Source organism: Cucurbita pepo, chromosome 16 (genome assembly GCF_057944985.1).
Source record: "Cucurbita pepo subsp. pepo isolate OVF chromosome 16, ASM5794498v1, whole genome shotgun sequence".
Lineage (NCBI taxonomy): Eukaryota > Viridiplantae > Streptophyta > Magnoliopsida > Cucurbitales > Cucurbitaceae > Cucurbita > Cucurbita pepo.
In genome coordinates this window covers 2,228,300-2,247,936 of record NC_141813.1, presented here as the reverse complement: position 1 = coordinate 2,247,936, position 19,637 = coordinate 2,228,300, and the positions used below count along the sequence as shown (strand labels likewise).

The 19,637-nt window shown below is 35.7% G+C and overlaps 1 protein-coding gene across 2 annotated transcripts; it reads left to right on the top strand.

Annotated features, from left to right (window-relative positions):
• Positions 1-2,888: 2,888 nt before the first annotated feature.
• LOC111777859 (DDT domain-containing protein) lies at positions 2,889-11,662 on the top strand. Of its 2 annotated transcripts, none has more exons than XM_023657585.2 (11): positions 2,889-3,031; positions 3,817-3,972; positions 4,087-4,259; positions 8,500-8,927; positions 9,009-9,084; positions 9,242-9,579; positions 9,697-10,142; positions 10,233-10,380; positions 10,470-10,631; positions 10,732-10,820; positions 11,104-11,662. In XM_023657585.2, exons 2-11 carry the CDS (start codon positions 3,860-3,862, stop codon positions 11,252-11,254), a joined length of 2,124 nt encoding a protein of 707 aa, XP_023513353.2. In that variant the 5' UTR covers positions 2,889-3,031; positions 3,817-3,859; the 3' UTR covers positions 11,255-11,662. The 2 variants fall into 2 exon arrangements, with proteins under 2 accessions (XP_023513353.2, XP_023513352.2); XM_023657584.2 differs by having other exon boundaries at positions 9,239-9,579.
• The last annotated feature ends 7,975 nt before the right edge of the window (positions 11,663-19,637 follow it).

Here is a 19,637-nt window from a genome sequence, read left to right as displayed (position 1 = left end):
GGGTACAATGCGCTAACGTGTTGCCGGACGCCATAGAAAAAGAAAGCCTCGCATGATATCATGGCGAATATAAATATCGAAGGTACGCATCCGTACTAATATAGCATAATGGGGAAGTATCCCGATGCACATGAAATACATACATGCATGAGGTCCCCATGATTTACATTCATAGCATTAACATCATTTCATTTCTCCTGTCATCCATGACATAATACATACATTCATCATGTATACATGGCAGTCGTCACATAATACATCAAATATCTTTACATGTCAAGACATAACATGACATTACATAGTATTTCATTTCATTCACAATATGGCGTAATGGATATCACATGCATACATAGCCTAGCATCATATGTCATTACATAGAACACATACAAATAACATAAATAATATGGAGCATGTAGGGTCTATGGGGCATGCACCATCCTACATCATTCGATTATCTAACTCCAATAAGAAGGTCCCTTACCCGGTTAGAAGTTTGTGTCACCAATTTATCTTTCACGAAAGTTCGATTTTGTCCTTTAAAATCCAAATCAACCTATGAGAGCTTACCTCAATTTCAAGTTCAACTTTATAATGGCATTTGTATTAGATTTCATGAGGACATTAGATAATTTGCATGAGTTAGTCTTGCAATGTTTATATACGTTTGTTATGTGTGACTAACTGTTTAATAGCTTTCAGTTTTAATGGATTCTTACTTTTTTTCTAATCGTGACCTAATTTGATTTGGTAACTTGTCCCATTTAATTTGATTGACTTGAGTATTGGTAACTTGTCCCATTTAATTTGATTTGGAACAAGTGAATATTCTTCCGGATCATTTCTTGGTCCATGCATAAATAATTTACTCCAGAACTTGTAATTTGTTCCATTTAATTTGATTGGAACAAGTGAATATCCTGGCTGATCAGAGTGATGAATATAATAAAGTTGTGTTAAATAAACATCCGAAGTTTTGAAGTTGGATAATAACACCAAGATCGGTGCTCTGGATCGCTTGAGAGGTTGTGAAAGAAAATACGAACATCTTGAATTTGCCACCTTTAAGCTTGGTGAGAAATTTGAAGATGTTTATAATGTATTCTTGATATTGGATTGATTGGCGACTGTAAAGGCTTCACTGATTGAGTTAGGTGATGAACTGCGGCGATAAAGGGTTACCTAATTGAGTTTGGGTTTAGGTTTAATACTCCCCTTTGGGCTCTGATACCAAGGGGGTATTAGGAATACCAAGATCGGTGCTCTGATATTAGGAATACCAAGATCGATACTCTGACACCATGTTAAGAATGAGAAATAGAAATAGAATTGGAATCGAATGTATATTCTCATTGATATTGATATCTTTTAAATAGGATACAAGCCAACAATTAATACGATCCAATAAAAAAAATATAAACTAATTAAATATTGACAATAAAATAAAATATACTCTAAATCAAATCATAAATGAAAGAATATTAAGATATAATATCTAAGATATATTCCATAAATAATATATCTTAACAAAATACAAAATAAATCTACAGATAAGATGGAGGGAAATAAGTTTCGAATACAATTACAAATCACAAAAATTAAAAAAAAAAAAAAAACCAACCTAACACTCCACAGAACTTAAAAACACTTTAAAAGAAAGGAAAAATGGGCGAGTATAAAAATATACTCAGTAACCAACCTTCTTGTAGACCACTTCCTTAACATAGTATGTATCCACGAGCTTTTCTCTTGGCACTACGAAGTTCGGACATGGTCTCTTGTGCTATCTGAGCATCTGGGGTTCCTCTACTCGAGCATGTTTCTGTTCTAAGTCTTACCCCATTGGAGTCTCTAAAGGTCCTACAAACTTTCTATTTTTTGACCTTGACAACTTGCTATATTGTAGTGAATGACCGGTAAACTAGGTTGTGACGCACCCTCATAAAATTCTGATGAGACAATATGGTGATTTCTAGTTTGAACATGATCAAAGGGAGGTTGTTGGTGCATCCCTCAGTACCATACAGACACGTAAGCTTCAGGATGTGATCCCCGTGTCCCGACTAGTTATTAGGCTATCCGACGTAAAATTAAAAAAAAAATACCTAATACCATGTTTAAAAAATACCTATCAAATTTTAAAAGTAGCATTAATATTCTTAACCTTTATAAAAAGAAATTCAAATTTTTTTAAAAAAAATTAAATGATATTTTTTAAAAAGAATATTAATGATTCCAAAATTAAAATTTTAAAGATAAATTATATAAAATTAAAAAGCTTTTTAAATTTTAAAATCTACATTTTATATTTTTAACGACAATACAATTCTTAGAATTTTTAAAATTCAAATTAAAATACAAAATTTTTAATCGAGTATAGCATAGGGCAAAAATAGCTCTAAACTTTCAAAAATTTTCAATAATTCAATTTTAGATTAAAAAAAAAAAAACCATTAGTATTTTATTTCAAAAATATATTTAAACTTTAATAAATTTTAAAAATATTTTTATACAATGTATTGGATGAAAGTCCCCATCAGCTAATTTATCAGCTAATTTAGAGAATGATCATGAGTTTATAATCAAGAAATACTATTTTTATTAATATAAAGCCTTTTGGAGAGACATACCAATAGAAGTGTTCGTCTAACATGATATCAAAGCCATGTCCTAAACTTTAACCATATATTTTTAATTTTTATTAAAAAAATAGAAGAGTAATAATTGATGGAAAAGGGAGTAGCCTTGAGCCGATATCAAGAACCGGACCGGACCGAACCGAGCCGAGAAAAGTAAACGCCAGTTTTTTTTTTTTTTTTTTCAGTTTCAAATAATTAATATATATAAAGGGAAAAAAAAAAAAAAAAAAAAAAAAAAAAAGACAAAAAAAAAAAATACAAATGTGAGAACCGCCCTCTCCTCTCGCCTTCTCTATAAGCTCTTCTCTCTTTATTTCTCTACTCCGTCTGTCGCTCTTCTTCCAGGGCTCCAGTGGCGTCCGCATTCTTCCGCCATTACTCCTCTCTGTACCACTGTAAGATTCTCCCCTTTTCCCTTCTCCTTCTTGCATTCTATCATACCATTCTTCCCTCCCAATGCTCCTTCTTCCCCCAACTACCTCACCGATTTCCTCCTCACTTTCACGTTTTCCAATTTCCATGCACTTCTCTCAATTTCATTCGCCTTCTCCCTTCATCGGGTTCCGCCATTTACGCTCAATGCCCATTCTATTGCCGCCGTATTCCTTCCCTGCTCCATATTTCATCATTCTCCTTCTCTTCGTTTCTTTCTTTCTTGGTTTTCCCCCTTTCATGGCTCCAATTCATGTGCTCTAGGGTTTCTGTTTGCCCTTACCTGGTTCTTCTTCACCGCCTGCTTCCTCTTAGTTTTAGATGAACTGGGTCATACCTGGTTTTCCTAATGTTTGATTACTGAATTGCATCTACTTCTTTATAACTACTTCCTGGGTTTCTTTAACGTTAATTTCCCAAACAATTTTGGGAAATTGTTTTCTATCTTAACCTTAATTTCTTGGGTTTCTTTACTTTTATGTGCATTATCCATGTTTAAGTTGTTTTGTTCTTGTCATTTTTCCTTATGCTTGATTGCTTGGACGAGAGGAAGACAGAAGGACGTTCAAATTTTTAGTTTAAACTGCATATTTCTTTTGTTGTTAATGGAAAATTTTGATTCTATTAGACAGGTAAAGGTCCAATTAGGTTCTTGATTTCCTCTGTTATTTGTGGATTTTTACGATTTAGGGAAGATCTTACGTCCATAATTAAGATTAATCAGTTATTAAACCTGTATGTCTTACAGGTAGATAACTCTTGATACATAATTTAGTGGCCAAGTAATAGTTATGCCCCTGTTGAAAAGAAAGCCGTTTCCCTTGGCTGATTCGCCCAAAGATTTGGAGAACCATGAGCTTGTATATCAAGTTCGGTTCACTAAGGAGGTATTCCGCGATTACAGGTATCCTATTATCCATTCTGCTCATTATCTGTTGTTGTTGTTGGTTATAATGGAATTTAGGAATGTTAATTTTCTAAAATCTGTTTCGTTTTTTTATTCCTTAATATGCATCAGTGAGTATCTGAGTAGGATAAATTTATACCGTCGAAGAGTTTGGATGTGTAAGTTCACTGGAAAAAGTAATTTGACATACGAGGAGGCTCTGGTGTCTGAAAAATGTGCTGCAGAGAAGGTTCAGCAGTTCCCTAAAGATCTTATCGTCCCTGCTCTACAGATTATCCAATACAGTGAGAACTAACTTGCTTTACTCAAGAATTGTATTTGTGCATGTGTTTATTTTGTTTGGCTTGATGATAGGATGGTTAAATATTTGCAACTTGAGAACATAGACCTATTGCCTTGAAATTAGCCTTTATGAGTTCTTTTATGTTTCGGGATTCAAGAGTGGGCAATACTTTCTTTTCTTCAACCTCAATCTCTATTTAGAAGTTTATAAGCTGAATTGAAAGAAAACTAGTGTCATTTGTGTTATCATATCCTCCATCTATATCTAATACATGATTTGTAGCACAGATACGGGCTTCTGTTTTAAACCTTAACTAAATAAGCATGATTGTTATTAGAATCAATGTTCTCTTGTTCTTCTTCCTCTTTGCTTGTTCTTTTGTTCTTGTATTCTTTCTCCATCCGATTCATCAATTAGATTTCAGCGTTTAACCTGGTACAGGTCTCTCCCATATCTTTTCCTTTTATCTAGTGTCTGGTACTTTCCTTTGTTCCCCCCTTCTACTTTTTTCACTTTGATTTTCTCGCCAAAGGCAGACCTATAAAAAGGACTAAACCCTAACAATGGCTGCCATCGTTACCCATTATTCATTGCCACATCATTTAAAAGGACGAACACCAATTGGCAGTATAGTATTTGTAGGGTGTTCCCCCATACTATTGTGCTGGGTCGTGAGCACTTCAGTAGTCACCAGTTCAAGCAAAAAGCATAGGTGTTGTGGGAACGTGCAGTCAATGGCCTTTTGTGGAGGATGTTTCTAGATTTTTTGGTATTCTTATAGAGACGGGGATTATGATTGTTCTTTGGTTAGTGTCAATTGGAAGAATTTTTTTGTATCACCTTGATCTTTTCGGGTAGAATGTAGATGACTTTTTCATCATCCATTTTTTTCTTCTCTCTATCAGGATCATTCGTTGCAAATTGAATGTCATTGGCCATAGAACTTCCATTTATTTTGATCCCATCTTTAGCCAACACCAAATTCCTGTAGTGTTTCCTCTCCATGAATTGTTATCCTAATCATATGCTCACCTCTGGAGTCTGGTCCTAAAATCTCTCAATGCCCCATCGAACATAAATCATGTCCTATCATCTTTCTTTTGAATATGTATTGACATATTTTTCTCTTATTGTACTTATTTTCTTTAATATTTTCAATATATGAAAAAAAAAATCTGATGGAGGAGTGAGAAGTACTAAAAGAAGGGAAGACAAGCTGTCCCCCAAATTCATCAAACTATATAATTAGAAAGGGCCAAGGGGTGTAATTATAGAATTCTTTGGGGAACGAGTATACCAAAAAGAGATCACTAGTTGTTCTTGAGCTAATTTGATTATTAGAATAAGGTGATTCAAGGCTTCTTGGTTCCTTCTGCACCCACTAGCGTCAGGATAAATGATGCCTCAGACAGGTTGTTAGTGATAATATAGGTTGCAACTTAAGCTGTTTGATGAATCCGACACCCACTTATCATTTTTTTTTTTAATGATATCTAACAAAAAGATCGCTGACTTTCTTTCTATTGGCACAAAAATGGAAAACAAAAGAGGGGAATTTTTTTGGACTTTTGAAAAAATGTTTCAAAGCAATTGTGAATACCTTGGAGGAACATTTGAAGAAAAAATTTGTTGGCATTATTATTCAGTGTATAAGTCAAACATGAAACATGGGTAAACTATTAGTGCCATTAGAGTTTACTCTTTTTAGTGGTGAATTGTTCCATTGGTTGAGTTCTTGATTCCATGTTTTGCTGTGTGGAGGCTTCATTTTCTGTATTAAACACCACCAGACATGGGAACACTCTGAACATGTTGAAAGAAGTGTCTTCTCTTTTCACTCTATTTTTAAATTTCAAATAATAGACATTTCTCATAGAAAAGAAAATAAAAGAAACGTGGAAAAAGGATATAAATCCATTGCCTATTGTGTTAGATTCTTTGCTTCTACATGGTGTAATCTCACTACACCCTTTGAGCTAGTTCACATTTCTGCCATTTGGGAGCTTTCTTTAACCCCTTTGGTGGGATGAGGATATTTCATCATCCAATTTGTTTGCTTCTCTTTGTTACTAAATTTTCATGTTGCCCCTAAAAAAACCAATAAAAGAGTATAACAACCCAAGCCCATCGCTAGCAGATATTGTCTGCTTTGGCCTGTTACATATCGCCATCAGCCTCACAATTTTAAAATGCCTCTTTTAGAGTTACACAACGAAACTGGTACTCATCCATATATTATTCTCTTTGGACTTTCCCTTATGAGCTTCCCCATTACGCATCTACTAGGGAGAGGTTTCCACACCCTTATAAAGAATGTTTCATTCCTCTCTCTAACCGATGTGAGATCTCACAATCCACCCCCATTCGGAGCCCAGCGCTAGTAGATATTATCTGCTTAGGCCCAAGCTCACCGCTAGGAGATATTGTTCGATTTGGCCTATGTATCACTGTTAGCCCAACGATTTTAAAATGTGTCTTTTAGAGTTACGCAGCGGAACTGGTACTCATCCAGATACTGTTCGCTTTGGGCTTTTCCTTTCAGGCTTCCCCTCAAGGTTTTTGGGCTTTCCCTTTTGGGCTTCCCCATTACGCATCTACTAGGGAGAGGTTTCCATACCCTTATAAGGAATGTTTCGTTCCCCTCTCCAACCAATGTGAGATCTCACAAAGAGACTACAATTAAAACATTTATGAAAAGTTCTGTTAGTTGAGATTAAGATTAATGGAATTATCTATTAAATTGGAGATGTGGGGATTAAGAATAATGTCAAAAAAGGGGGAGAGAGGATGGGGTGGAGGAGGAGATGGTCGTGTAGTGAGCTCTTGTCAGAGTAGGTATAAATAGAAGAACCACATAACTCCACCTTCTCTTTTCGCCAAGTGTCAGTGTAGGACATGTGTCCATGTGTTGGAGACAGACATACTCCAATATGCACACAACAAGTGTTCAATGCATGAAATAAGTGTCTGATTATTTTATTATTTTTATTTTCCCAACATGTTGGCTACTCGTTCAAGACATGCTACTAAGGATATGTTAGGGACACATCTAGGACACATTCAAAAGATAAATTTAAATAGTAGACCATTCTCTAGATTAAAAAGTTTTATGCCCATTAGAGAGTCGAGGTAAAAAAAAAAGCTTACTTTGAAAAGAAACCTAAACTGAATTTTGTACAAAGAAAAGCACTTGTGTTTGATTCAAATTTCAAGTTTATTTTGTAAACTTTATTAGGTAATAGATAGGTGGTGTTGGTTATCTCTCATCTTTTATGTCAGCGTAGGGTGTCTATCTCTGTGTTTCTTTGGTATAAAGTATAAGGCACCTATGGATAGGATGGACTGTAATGTGATGATAAGGAGGACATGGGAAGTACAGGTTCTAAAGTGATATTTCCTCTTGTTTACTAAAGCCTTCGATTACTTGAATCCGATGTTTTAAAATGCTATTCAGACTTGAGCCTTGAAACTTGCTTCAAGGCAAGACTCTTAACTTCTTAGTGTCAAGACTTACTACTTCTTTGAACCGTAAGAGGTTCATGCCTTTCATGGAAGAGGCTTAAGCCCTTGTGAAGCCGTACTGAGGCTTAAAGTTTCTACGTCTTGTGTAATGTTTAAAAAAATAATATTAACTTGCCTCATTCTCAAAAAATAAAGGTTGAGTTGTGACAACTTGAACTATTACTGTTTTTACTATTGCAACTTCAAAAGCATTGAAGATTATTATTTTTAGTATAAATCAATCCTACTAATAGTGATAGTCGTGATGTTAAAATATCCTTTTAGAAATTTTATTTAAGTGGCAATTGACGGGAGGTGATTTCTTTTATATGTTCATATGACTATTGCATGTTTAGCGATACGTAATCATCCTAATTTAGGATTTATAAAATGCTTGTAGTTAAATTCATGACTTGTGCCTCATACTACCTCGAAGTGCCGCCTCTTCAAGAGGAAAAGTCCGAAGGCCACCTTTAGCCTTTTAAAACATTGTTTGATCCCAAGTTAGAATTATGGAACAAATGTGAAAAGACGGTGAATTGTTTGATCCCAATACTGTTATTGGAAAATAACCAGGAACTTGGTTTTAGGAAATTTAGGTTATGCTGATTGGTGATTGATTATCTGCTGATTAGTTTCAAGTTGTTAGGGCGTTTTGATTCAGTATCTGATTTGATATAATGCTTTTTTTTTTTGTTTTCTACGATTGAGGGAATCTTACTCTGCTACTTCATTTGCAGGCATGTTGTCTCTGAAAGATCTTGCAGACACAATTGCCGTGAAGTTACAGGAGTTTCTGTTTGTTGGTACAGAATTGTATGGAAGGAGGGAAGATCAGATTTATCCATGCAAAATTGTCAAAGTGCTTGAGAATGATGCTGGTGACGAATTACAATATGAGGTAGTTTGGCTTGACAAAAATAAGAAAGTAACAGAAACGGCATTATTGAACGTAGAGGATTTAGTACAGAAAAAGCCTCCTTTGAGCAGAAGGTTTTTGAAGTCGTTCATTCGGGAATCTACATATCGCAGTGCTCCTTGGGTACTTCATGACAAACTAGCACAAAATCATGGAATTTCAACTGATCTTCCCCAAGAATTAAGAAGCAAAGCCTTTTTCCGTGATGGGCTTTTAGTTTGCAATAAAAAGAGAAAAACTAACGACATGGTAATCTTTGAAGTTTGAATTTGAGGTTTTTAAAGTTTATGGTATTCTCCTGTTGCTATTTCTCATATTTTTCATTTACAGGAAGCGAGTAATCCTGGAAAATGTAAAAGGAGGGACAGAGCGAATGGCTCAACTGCAGAAAATGGTGCAAACAAAGGTATGTTTTCTACTTAATCTCAAGTCTTAGCAAGAAAAGTCCTTGCGATGTATAGCCTTGTCTTTTATTCTTACTCGGCTTTTACTCTTCCAACGGTTTTGTCGCTTTCCGTGTTACGAATTTTGAATTCACCATTTTTGCTTTTCTGAATCAGCAGAAGGTCTTGATGAAGATATCAAATATCCAATTGATGATCTCTTAGTGCAGCCTGGTGCGGATGATCCAGTTTTCTCAGATCGACCTTCTCCTTCGAGGGAATTCAAAGTTCCAATGAACTGCGTCGGAGATCTTTTGATGGTTTGGGATGTTTGCTCGTCTTTCAGTCGACTTTTGAACTTATGGCCATTTTCTCTTGACGATTTTGAGCGTGCTATCTATCACAAAGAAAGTAATGTACCTCTCCTTGTGGAAGCACATTCAGCATATTTCCGTTTGCTTTTAAAAGATAATGGAGAATATTCCTCACTTGTTGAAGGAAAAAAGCGGAAGATGAAGGTCAGTTCATCACATTGTCTATTTATTTTTGAACTTTTTGAACTTTTTGCTTTTTTCGCGGAAAAAAAAACTGACATTTTTTTTTATTTGCAACTTTTCTTTTTTTAAAAAAACCAGATTACATTAGTTAACTGGACAGAGTACCTCTGTGACTTCCTAGAAATGATTGGGAATCCTAAATTATGTGCCAACACTGCAACTATTAAACGAGGTCACTATGGCCTTTTGGATACTCACGTCAAACTGGGAATCTTATGCGAGCTGGTTAATCATTCCCTGGAATCAAATATATTCAGGGAAAAGTTAGATGAAATTATTGAACAGAGGCAGGCACTTGGAGCTACCAGAAGAGGGGAAGCCTTGGAAGAAGGCCGAAAGAGAAGAGAAGAGAAAGAACGCTTGAAATCCGAGCCTATGTCCAATGGACATGTAAATGGGCATCTTACAGATCCCGAAAAGAGCGAAATATCCAAATCTGATCCTGGAAGACGGTGTAAAGATTCATCAAAAAATAGGAATGGGGTGGTTATATCAACTCAAAATGGTCTTTCCCCTGTAAAAAGGTTCGACTTTCTCCATCCGTCACATGTTAAAATGGCGTGATATTCAAGTACTCGACCGTTCTATTTCTTATTTTATTTTACCTTTTTTAGTGAGGATGATCATCCTATTGCTTATTTGAAGAAAATGGCCAAGAAGCGGAATAGTGATGTAACAGTTTCTACTTCTACAAATTCACCAAAGAAGGAAGCAAAGGATCATAGGATGGAAGTTCTTGATAAGAATACCATAAAAGAGAGGGTTCGTTTCAGTGGTGTGAGAATTTATGTTTCTGATTATGTGCATGTTAATACAAGCTCTCTAAACATGTGTTCTTATTGTGAAAACAGAGGGAATATTACGAGCGGGAGTTGGAGAAACGCTCGATAAAAACGAATCCCTTGGGTAAAGACAGAAATCATAACAGGTATTGGTGGTTCCGTCGTGATGGAAGGATTTTTGTAGAGAGCTCAGACTCCAAGGAGTGGGGATATTACAGTAGCATAGAAGAGGTATTACAGCTTTGTACTGTAACTCATTCTTCTAATACTAGGGGCTTACCTATGACTGCTTCATTTGATGTTCTGTTCTCCACTCGACTTTTCGATGCAGCTTGATGCATTTATGGGCTCGCTGAATTGCAAGGGGGAGAGAGAGAGAGAACTCGGCAAGCATCTCGAAAAATCTTATAGAAGAATTTGGTAAGTTAGCCATTAATAGCCTGAGATTTATAATACATTTGCCCCTTACGTATCATCATGGTGTGCTTGAGATGGGCGAGCATATGTGCAATCTGACGAGATGTATTTTGTTATTGTGGTGTGCTTGCTTGTAAGTCCTGTGTCCATATGAACGGAGAACACATGTTTCAGTCGGACAAAACATTACAATCCACTTTGTTCTCTCGTAAATCACTGAAGTTAGAATACATGACTGATGTTACTTCGATCTGATACCTCTCGATTTTCAAATTTGCATTGGCAGCGTTGAACTCAACAAGAGATCGAAGGATATAACTAACCAAATAGCAGCAGAGGAGGCGGTGCTACGACGATCCACACGCGTTCGTGCTCCTCCTAGGGAAAATCCGGCTACTGCGTATCTGAGATATGTTAACAGGTGGAAGGAGGATTGATTGATTGATCCAAAGCTAGTTTTTTATTGATTGAGCTATGTTTATGTTTTTGTTCTCCTCAACTTGGCATGGTTGGTGGAGATGTGTGTGTGATATAGCGATGGTAACTGAAAGAGAGTGAGGGGTGAGAAGTGGGGGAGCAGTGGGAAGAGAAGGGATGGGGCAATTTTTTTTCTTCAGCTCATTCCATTAAAAGCTTCACCGTATGATTAACTTCTTTTTTCTTTTGTAAAGGATCGCCTTAGGCATTCTTTATTTGTAGCATCAAACAGCTAACAAATTACTATAACAGACAAACATCTGAGTTACTGAAAGGGCTGGTGGGTGCCCCCAGGATTGTTCATGGTTTAGACTTGTATATGATATAAGATATTTAAGGATATTAGATAAAATAGACGATTTATTACACATTTTTCGAACATTTTGATAATTGACAATTTAAATTTACATCTTCATAAATGACCAAGTGACAAGAAGGTGAGGTGAAACTTGCTCGTCTCTTAATAAATAAAATTTTATTTTTGTTCCCACAATCTTCTTGTAAACTCTATTTAGACGTAAATGTAGTTGAATGAGACAATAGGTGGGTTACACGTTCCACTGTGTTGAGATGTGAGGTGCAGGTGATGATGATATCTTGGGTATGTGTGGGAGTCCTTGATAGGCACTCTAGAACTTGTCAATGCTCATGAAAACTCGGGTTGGTCCTCCATTCCTTTGACTAGAGGTGGACAACGAGGGCATCTTCACAACCTTCTCTCTTCTGTCCCTATGTGGTAAGGTGGGACAGTTTGCTTGAATAGCTCAACTGGTCCTTAACTTGGTGCTCATGACGCGTTACAGAACCTCCACTGTGTTGAGAGACCAAACTAGACATGTTGAGAGACCAAACTAGACATAGCTAGCAACGTAGAAGCCGATTGAACATCAACTCATAAAAGATAAGAATGTTGTATAAGGTAAGAATGTTGTATACTGCATTGAAACGGCACAAAATACTTTTCATACAAGGTAAGAACGTTTCCACATTGATAAAAGGTAAGAACGTTTCCACATTGATAAAAGGTAAGAATGCTGTATAAGTGATGATTGCTTCGGTTTTTTTTCACATTTTGAAATGGTTTGAGAATATTTGTTAAAATCAACCGACCAAAATGAAAAGATACCTATGGTAAAGTATGACAAATATCTAAATATTTGCCTATAATAAAAGATCAAATATGATATATACATGGTAAACTATAATTTAGTATTAAATATCCTTAACACCTCTTGCACTGAACGTTAGATTTGAACGAATATGAAATTTGGATTTGAAAAATTCAAAGAGAGGTCGAGAAATACATTTTGTGAAGATGTCAACAACTTGGTTCGAAGGAGACGTCGAAAAATATAGTAATATTATATTATATTACAATCATTCTATCATTGAATGCTTCAATAACAAAACTTCGAAAGCATCTGCAATGGAGCTTCGAATATGATCTTCAATCGCTTGAATTCTCTTATCGACTTAGTTTTAAGAATAAATAAATCTTTCAACACCTTTATTAGGCCAAACAAACAAAATTCTCTTCTTTAACCATCTCGGTTAGAACTTTCGAATCAATGTTTGAAAACATGGCCATGCACGACCACTTATTATCATTAACACAAGAAAATATTTAGCCTTAAGTTATGATTTAACATATGTATCATATTCGATCTTTTATTATAGGCAAATATCTGGTATCCATTACTTTTATATTTTATTTGATTTTGCAAATGATTATAAATAAAAAACTTTCACTACTATCAAGATATGGTGGTTTTAGCAAATATTCTCAATTTGGTTGCACACCAACGACGCGTAAAAGCGAAGGTGTCGAACATGCAAGTTGTTCCATTTCTTCAACAAAGAAGTAAGAACTTTGATGAATTAAATAGTTGCAAAGGATCATCATTAAGTGTTATTTGCGATTATTTTCCATATTCTTCACGATAGACTATATGAATCCCTTTTATCTTTTCTAGACCTAAAGTATTTTCCATAGATGCGATGAAATTTATGACATCTAAATTTGTCGAATTAAATAAGTGAAACTCTATATTATACTATATTCTCAATATCTGAAAACCTACCAAAATGGAGGTCGATAGAGATTACTCGACCAAATAGGATGGATGGATGTGAACAAATGAGATGTAACGATACATGCACTGGAATAGAATTCGAAATCTAGATTCAACACCTAATGGTCCTGCATCCCCTGTGACATGGCCACGTTACTTACTCCTCGCTTCTTAAGAGTGAAAACTATTCTCACAAGCCAAAACACGAGTTTTTTCAGCATGCTTTGTCCTCACTCACATGCATTCTAAGCAAAGCACGTTTAACGGTAAAGTTCCTATGAATGAGCCACTAAAAAGGAAGGTGTACTTTGTTGGCATATGAGCATGATTCTATTGCTACGCCACCTAAAGCAAGATAGCATTTTGTGCCCAAATGTTTGAATTTGAGGGTAAAAAGCTTACTTGTTATACGAGATCCAAGACATCCAATAGAGTGAAGCAGCATTCCATTCATTTCATTTCTCCTTTCCCATTAGCAGCGAGGGAAGTGTCACCATCTTCTTGAATGGGGTTCTTCAAGAAGCTCGACAACAAGGGATTTTTTTTTTTTTTTTTTTTTTTTTTTTTTTTTTTTTTTTTTTTTTACGGCCTCCTCGTTTTGGCCTCACAGTGTGTCGCCCCAAACACTGGTGGCTGTTTCTTATTGCAAGTGAATACAACGAAAAGACTAGAAAATTTTCCATCATTCGATAATTATAGGATGATTCATAAGAAAGGTGGCAGGATTTAAACCTATAGTTGGCTTGTCTCTTACTTGTTGGGCTAGGGAGTCGTGTTAGCACCCTTCATCACCTCTATACTCGAAACAAATGTAATGCGCTAGTTTCCCCTACTCATCTTTTGGTTATGTCATCCCTTAATAAGAATCATTATCCCGCTTGAACTTCTCAAGCGAAAGTTTCCTGATCTTGACCAGTAACTTGCCAATATTGGTCTTTTGGCCCTTAATCTCAAATTAATTAATTAATATTTTGATGATAACAAACCTACCCTACTTACTAATAATTTTAATTTTAGAGTTTTAAAAAAGTATCCATAGTGTAGAACTTGAAATTCAATGGCCTTTGAATTACAATTAGAGCTAAAACGACAAAGTTAGGACCAAAATAAAATTGAGTACTAAATATCGAATATGATGACTGGGCGACTGAGTTATCATCATAAACCAATCAAATCATAACACATCGAAGTTTGATAGAGTAACTCTTTGGAGAGTTTGGGTTGGTTTTAAAATAAAAAACTATAATAATAATAATTAGAATATAAGAATTTGAAAATTAAAAAAAGATCACTCAGGTTACCATACGGTAGTTATTTAAAAAATTATAATTATTATAATATTATTATTATTTAAAAAGAAAAGAAACAAATTCAAATTTTATTATTATCATTATTATTAATATTATTATCATTATTTTAAAAAAAGAAATTTAAATTTATGATCATTTACTATTAATATTGTAATATTATTTTAAATTTAAAAGAAAGTGAAAAAGGAAAATTTTCAAATTTAACGATCATTTTTTCCCCTCCTCTTCTTATTTAAACTTATATCTTCACCATAATGAGTACACACTGAACGCGAGTCAAACGAGAATTAATTTTCTTGTTCTTTCCTTTTAAGATGAACTCCTAAAATTGTATTGAGAGCTTTAGAGGTAGAATTTGAGAATATGGTAGAATAAAATAATGCTTGATCCTGAAAACCTAGGAAAAATTGAAAAAACGTTGGTCAAAGTCAATCGACCATTTTATCCCTTTTAATATTTTTGGGGTCGGAAGAGAATATGGTAGAATAAAAGTAGACTGAGGCTCTCGAATGATCTCTCTGTCACTGCACAACTCTCTAACACTCCTCTACCTCAATCGGTAGCCTGCGAACACAAGAAAAGAAAAGGGGAAAGGGGTGAGCATAAAAATATTTTGAGTAAGCAACCTACTTGTAGGCTCTCATCGCATCCATGACCTAGCAGGTGACCACGTGCTTTACTCTAGGCTCTAGATGCATTGCTCTTGTTGTGCACAGTCTTAGGTAGCTAGCTTAGTCTATGTAGCGGTAATTGATACCCGAAGATGAGGCGCTACTTCCATAGGTTCCGTACTAGGTGGAGACAACATGGTGAGTGCCAACCTTCCGTCATTCATGGGAGGTTAGCTAGTGAACCCATCTCACAAGCCATGAAGTCGCCCAAGGTGTGGGGGCACTACCCCCAAGTACGTGTCAGCTCCACTGGCTACTTTCATGATCAATGCCCTCCCATAGGGCAGATCCTCTATATAGGGTAACCACTGACTACCCCCATGATCAACGCCTTACCACAGGACGGATCTACCATGTAGGGTAATCCACTGACTACCTGCATGATCAATGCCCTACCACAGGAAAGATCCATCGTGCAAGATAATCCATCAAACAACCGAGTCACACATCCCTAACCAGCTTTATGCCTAGCTCAATAGTAACGTATCGGAGTGGGAAGGAAAGTGGGGTTCCTCAGACACTATACTAGTTGTTGTCGGCTTAAGAGGCTACCTTTGTCATTTTTGGATGTTGTGGAGGTCTGCTATGTTCTTAGGGGTGTCTAGGCATTTTAAATCTCATTCGTTTTCCCGACGTCTGGGGTTAGCTCCTCGGGACAAACAAATCTTTGGGTGCACACAAGTCTAAACCTCTCATCGCCCATGATTCTAAGGTGTGGAAAAGATTTGATCCTGCATTTGTAATGATTTGATCCTGAGGCGTGGAAAAGATTGAGTTTGCTCTTGAACTCGTAAAAAAAGTGTTATAGCGGTTTTGTTCTGATCTGTAGAAAGAGTCAAGAAAGATTTTATTCAAATTTCTTAGTGGCGCTTGGGAGTGGAGTAGGTTGAGTTTGATCGAACCACCTTAAAAACTACCATGTTATATTCTCCAACTTTGCCCTATTTAATTGTGAAATTATTATTATTATTTATTCCACATTTCAAGTCTTTCTTAATTATTTATCGGAAAATTTGTTGTTCTGAATAGAATTATTATTTTATATGCGTGTATTGGGTTTTAAATAAAAATGTTTTAAATTAAAAACATCCTATTACATGTGTCATGGTCTCGAGTTGCGATGTCGTCGTCAGCCGTGCAGGGATACCTTGGCTTTAGCTGAAATAGAATTAGCACATGGCTTGAGTATTTTAAGAAATACTCAGTAATCGACCCCTTATCGGGGTTAAATGCAATCACATACAATTTTATGAATGGGACCTATCATAACAGTCTATTTTTCCTATGGCAGCCATTCTAATGGGCAACTTGGATGTGTACTTAATTTCTCTACACATGGTCCACACGTGCGAGTATGGACCCATCAGTCGGTTCGCACACCTTTTGGGTCCCTTTATGGTCGGTCGAGCATTCTCTGGCAACTGTTGATGCTGGACACCCGTTAGAAATAGCGACCTTCAAGACAACATTATGATAAACATAATAATTATTCCCCTGCCTCGTAGTGTATGCATTTGTACTAACGTGAAGGAGAAGGGTATCTCTTGATGCATTAGCACACAATAATGCATGAGGTCCAATATTTTTCATTTTCATTATCAATTAATACAACCGTGCTAGCGTCTTCCTTCATACCATATCATTTTCTCATATTGTTTATCATATAATTTATTGTATCTTACATGTGTATGCTAGAGTTGTATTTCATGTTAGTTCGTAGTTTTGCATGTCAATCATATCATATCAATCATATTACATACATATGTCATATCATAACGTTCCATGCTTCCAGACATAGCAATTCTCATCATGCAAATATCATATATCATAACAGTCACATAATATTTTTTGAGCATGCCTTCCACATATCATATCTTAATGTATCATATCATAAACATATAAGTTCACCCAATACAACATAACAATCACATATCATAACAAATACATATCGTTTCATAACAGTTTGCATATACGGGCATATAATACGTGCGAAGCCACGAGCATGGGTCATCATACAACACGCAATTATAACCAAACGACAATAGGACCACTTACTTAGTTGGCCTAGGCTGAAGCTACTACGACCTCTTAGCTTAACGTTGCTCTCTGAAATTTAATTCTGGTTAAGAAGTCCAACATCATAAATTAGAATTCTATATGGTAATTGGTTTACCTAATTTTGCATAAAATAACTTTAACTAGTTAAGCCTAATTATGCATAAATACTTTAAACTTGACTCCACAAATTCAAGCATAATTTTGCATAAATACTTTACACTTGACTCCAACAATTTTAAATGGCTAAAAGATAGTTGTACTAACCTTAAATTCTTCCGAAGAATTGAAACTAGGAACAAAGGGTCCGAGCGTATCAGACCCAAGCCGGATCAGCCAAAATGCTAGCCTTGAGTTGTCAAAAAGTGTACTCTCCAACTAGCTCGAACCGTTCAATTGGGATGATAAAATGAAGTAGCGAACCTCCCATTATAGTGGATGTGAACCTCCCACTTCTCAGGTTTAGCAACGTGGGACAAAATTTCCTTTCTTTTTCATTTTTTCCCTAATTTTTTTGATTATTATAGTTGAAGCGTGTCCTTATAATGATCTTGTAGGACAATATGGTTTTTGCTGATATGAACCTTATCCATGAAAGGTTAGCAAGAAACCCTTCCATGGGACCATAAAGTTTCCCTAGTTTAGGGAGAGCAATCACCATATACTAGGCAACTATTGCGTTAACCTACGTGGTCCCCTCTCATGACAATTTTACAATACAATGAGGGAGTCCATTTTTTGAATCAATAAGCTTGACCGGCTAAAAATAGTTATTAATTTAGCATGTTTAAGAAAATAGTTAGTGATTTATTTAAGAGAATTGTGAGTACTCGCTAGATTGTGGGGGCAAGTTTAAGAAATCATTAGTAATTTATTTAGGAGAATTGTAGTGGTTGTTAAGTAGAGGAGAAAGTTTAGGAAATTTATTTAGCAATACTCATGACATGTATGCTCTGTTAGATAAAAAAAAAAAAAAAATAAATAAATAAATATGGAGAAACAAAGTTTCTGTTTCGATTATTTGTTTTGGTGTATTTTGATCGAGGGTCAAAACTAACCATTTCCACAAGGTTGAGGCACCTAGTCACATCGATGCACTGCCTTGTCCAACCTAAACCTAACTCGATGGTACCACTCCTAGAGGCCTACTGCTTGGCAGGGATGCTATTTGGTTCGACCTGGGTTGTTGATAACGTTATTGGAGTATTGGAGAGGATAGATTGACAGAGACTCTTGTAGCACTATTCATACTACAACAACTTGGTGAGCTATCTTCGTCATTCTTAGATGTCGTGGTGTTCTATTACATTCTTAGGGGCATCTAGCAAGTTTAAATCTCATCTTGCAATTTCAAGATGCTCGGTACTAGCTCTTTGGAGTTAATCCAATCTGGATGCACTCAAATTTAGACCTATGATTGCCGCTCACGATCCTGAGATGCATGGTCTACTAGAAATGAATGACTTAGGTTAACATGAACCTGCTATTGCTCAAGCACCTTAATCTTAACATGGTTCTCTCATGCATGTTTTGCTAGTGATATAGTCTTATTAATCACTTAAAGCACATAAATCATAAACTAAATATTGCCTTGATCATCCCCAGATGTCGAGGTAGTCTACTAGATTCCTAGGGTGGCTACATGACTTAATGCGTACTTTTAGCTCCAATATATTCCGTTCTAATTCATCTAAGTATTTTTGTAGCACCAAAAGAAAAAAAAAAAAAAAAAAAAGTCAAAGTCAATAAGGGAGAAAATAGGTGATTTTGCCACTCTCATCATTAAAGGGGTCCAAATGGAACCCTAGCAAAAGTAATGCAAAAGAGAAAAAGTGAGAGAGAGAGAGTTAGTGAATTTCAAGAGAGAAGGAAGACAAACAAATGGAAAAATCATCGGACCACTGCTAGAGTAAGTTTCCATCCAAAAATTGGTTGCAAGAACTCCACCTAAGAAGGAAGAAGGAGATAGAGTGGGTGCAGATCTATTTTTTGGTCAAGAAAATTTATTATTCGTGAGGTAAGATCTTGAGCGTTTTCCTCAGATCCAAACCTTTATCCTACGAATCAAGATCCAATATTTCAATATGTTTATCTAGGGAGGGAGCTCTACTGATTCCTTGAAGGAGCTTGAACTGAGAGCGAAACTTCAAAGAATTTATCCAAGAACGGTAAAGAAGAAAACGTTACTACTTTCAACGTCCATAACTTAATTTGGGATGAATTAAAATTTAAAAA

What these genes read in the sequence shown, in the direction of transcription:
- LOC111777859 (XM_023657584.2), top strand. Translation starts at nt 3,860, where the DNA reads ATGCCCCTGTTGAAAAGAAAGCCGTTTCCCTTGGCTGATTCGCCCAAA. An exon ending in GAAAAAAGCGGAAGATGAAG is followed by an intron (nt 9,580 to 9,696) that starts GTCAGTTCATCA and finishes TAAAAAAACCAG; the next exon opens with ATTACATTAGTTAACTGGAC. An exon ending in ATTACAGTAGCATAGAAGAG is followed by an intron (nt 10,632 to 10,731) that starts GTATTACAGCTT and finishes TTTTCGATGCAG; the next exon opens with CTTGATGCATTTATGGGCTC.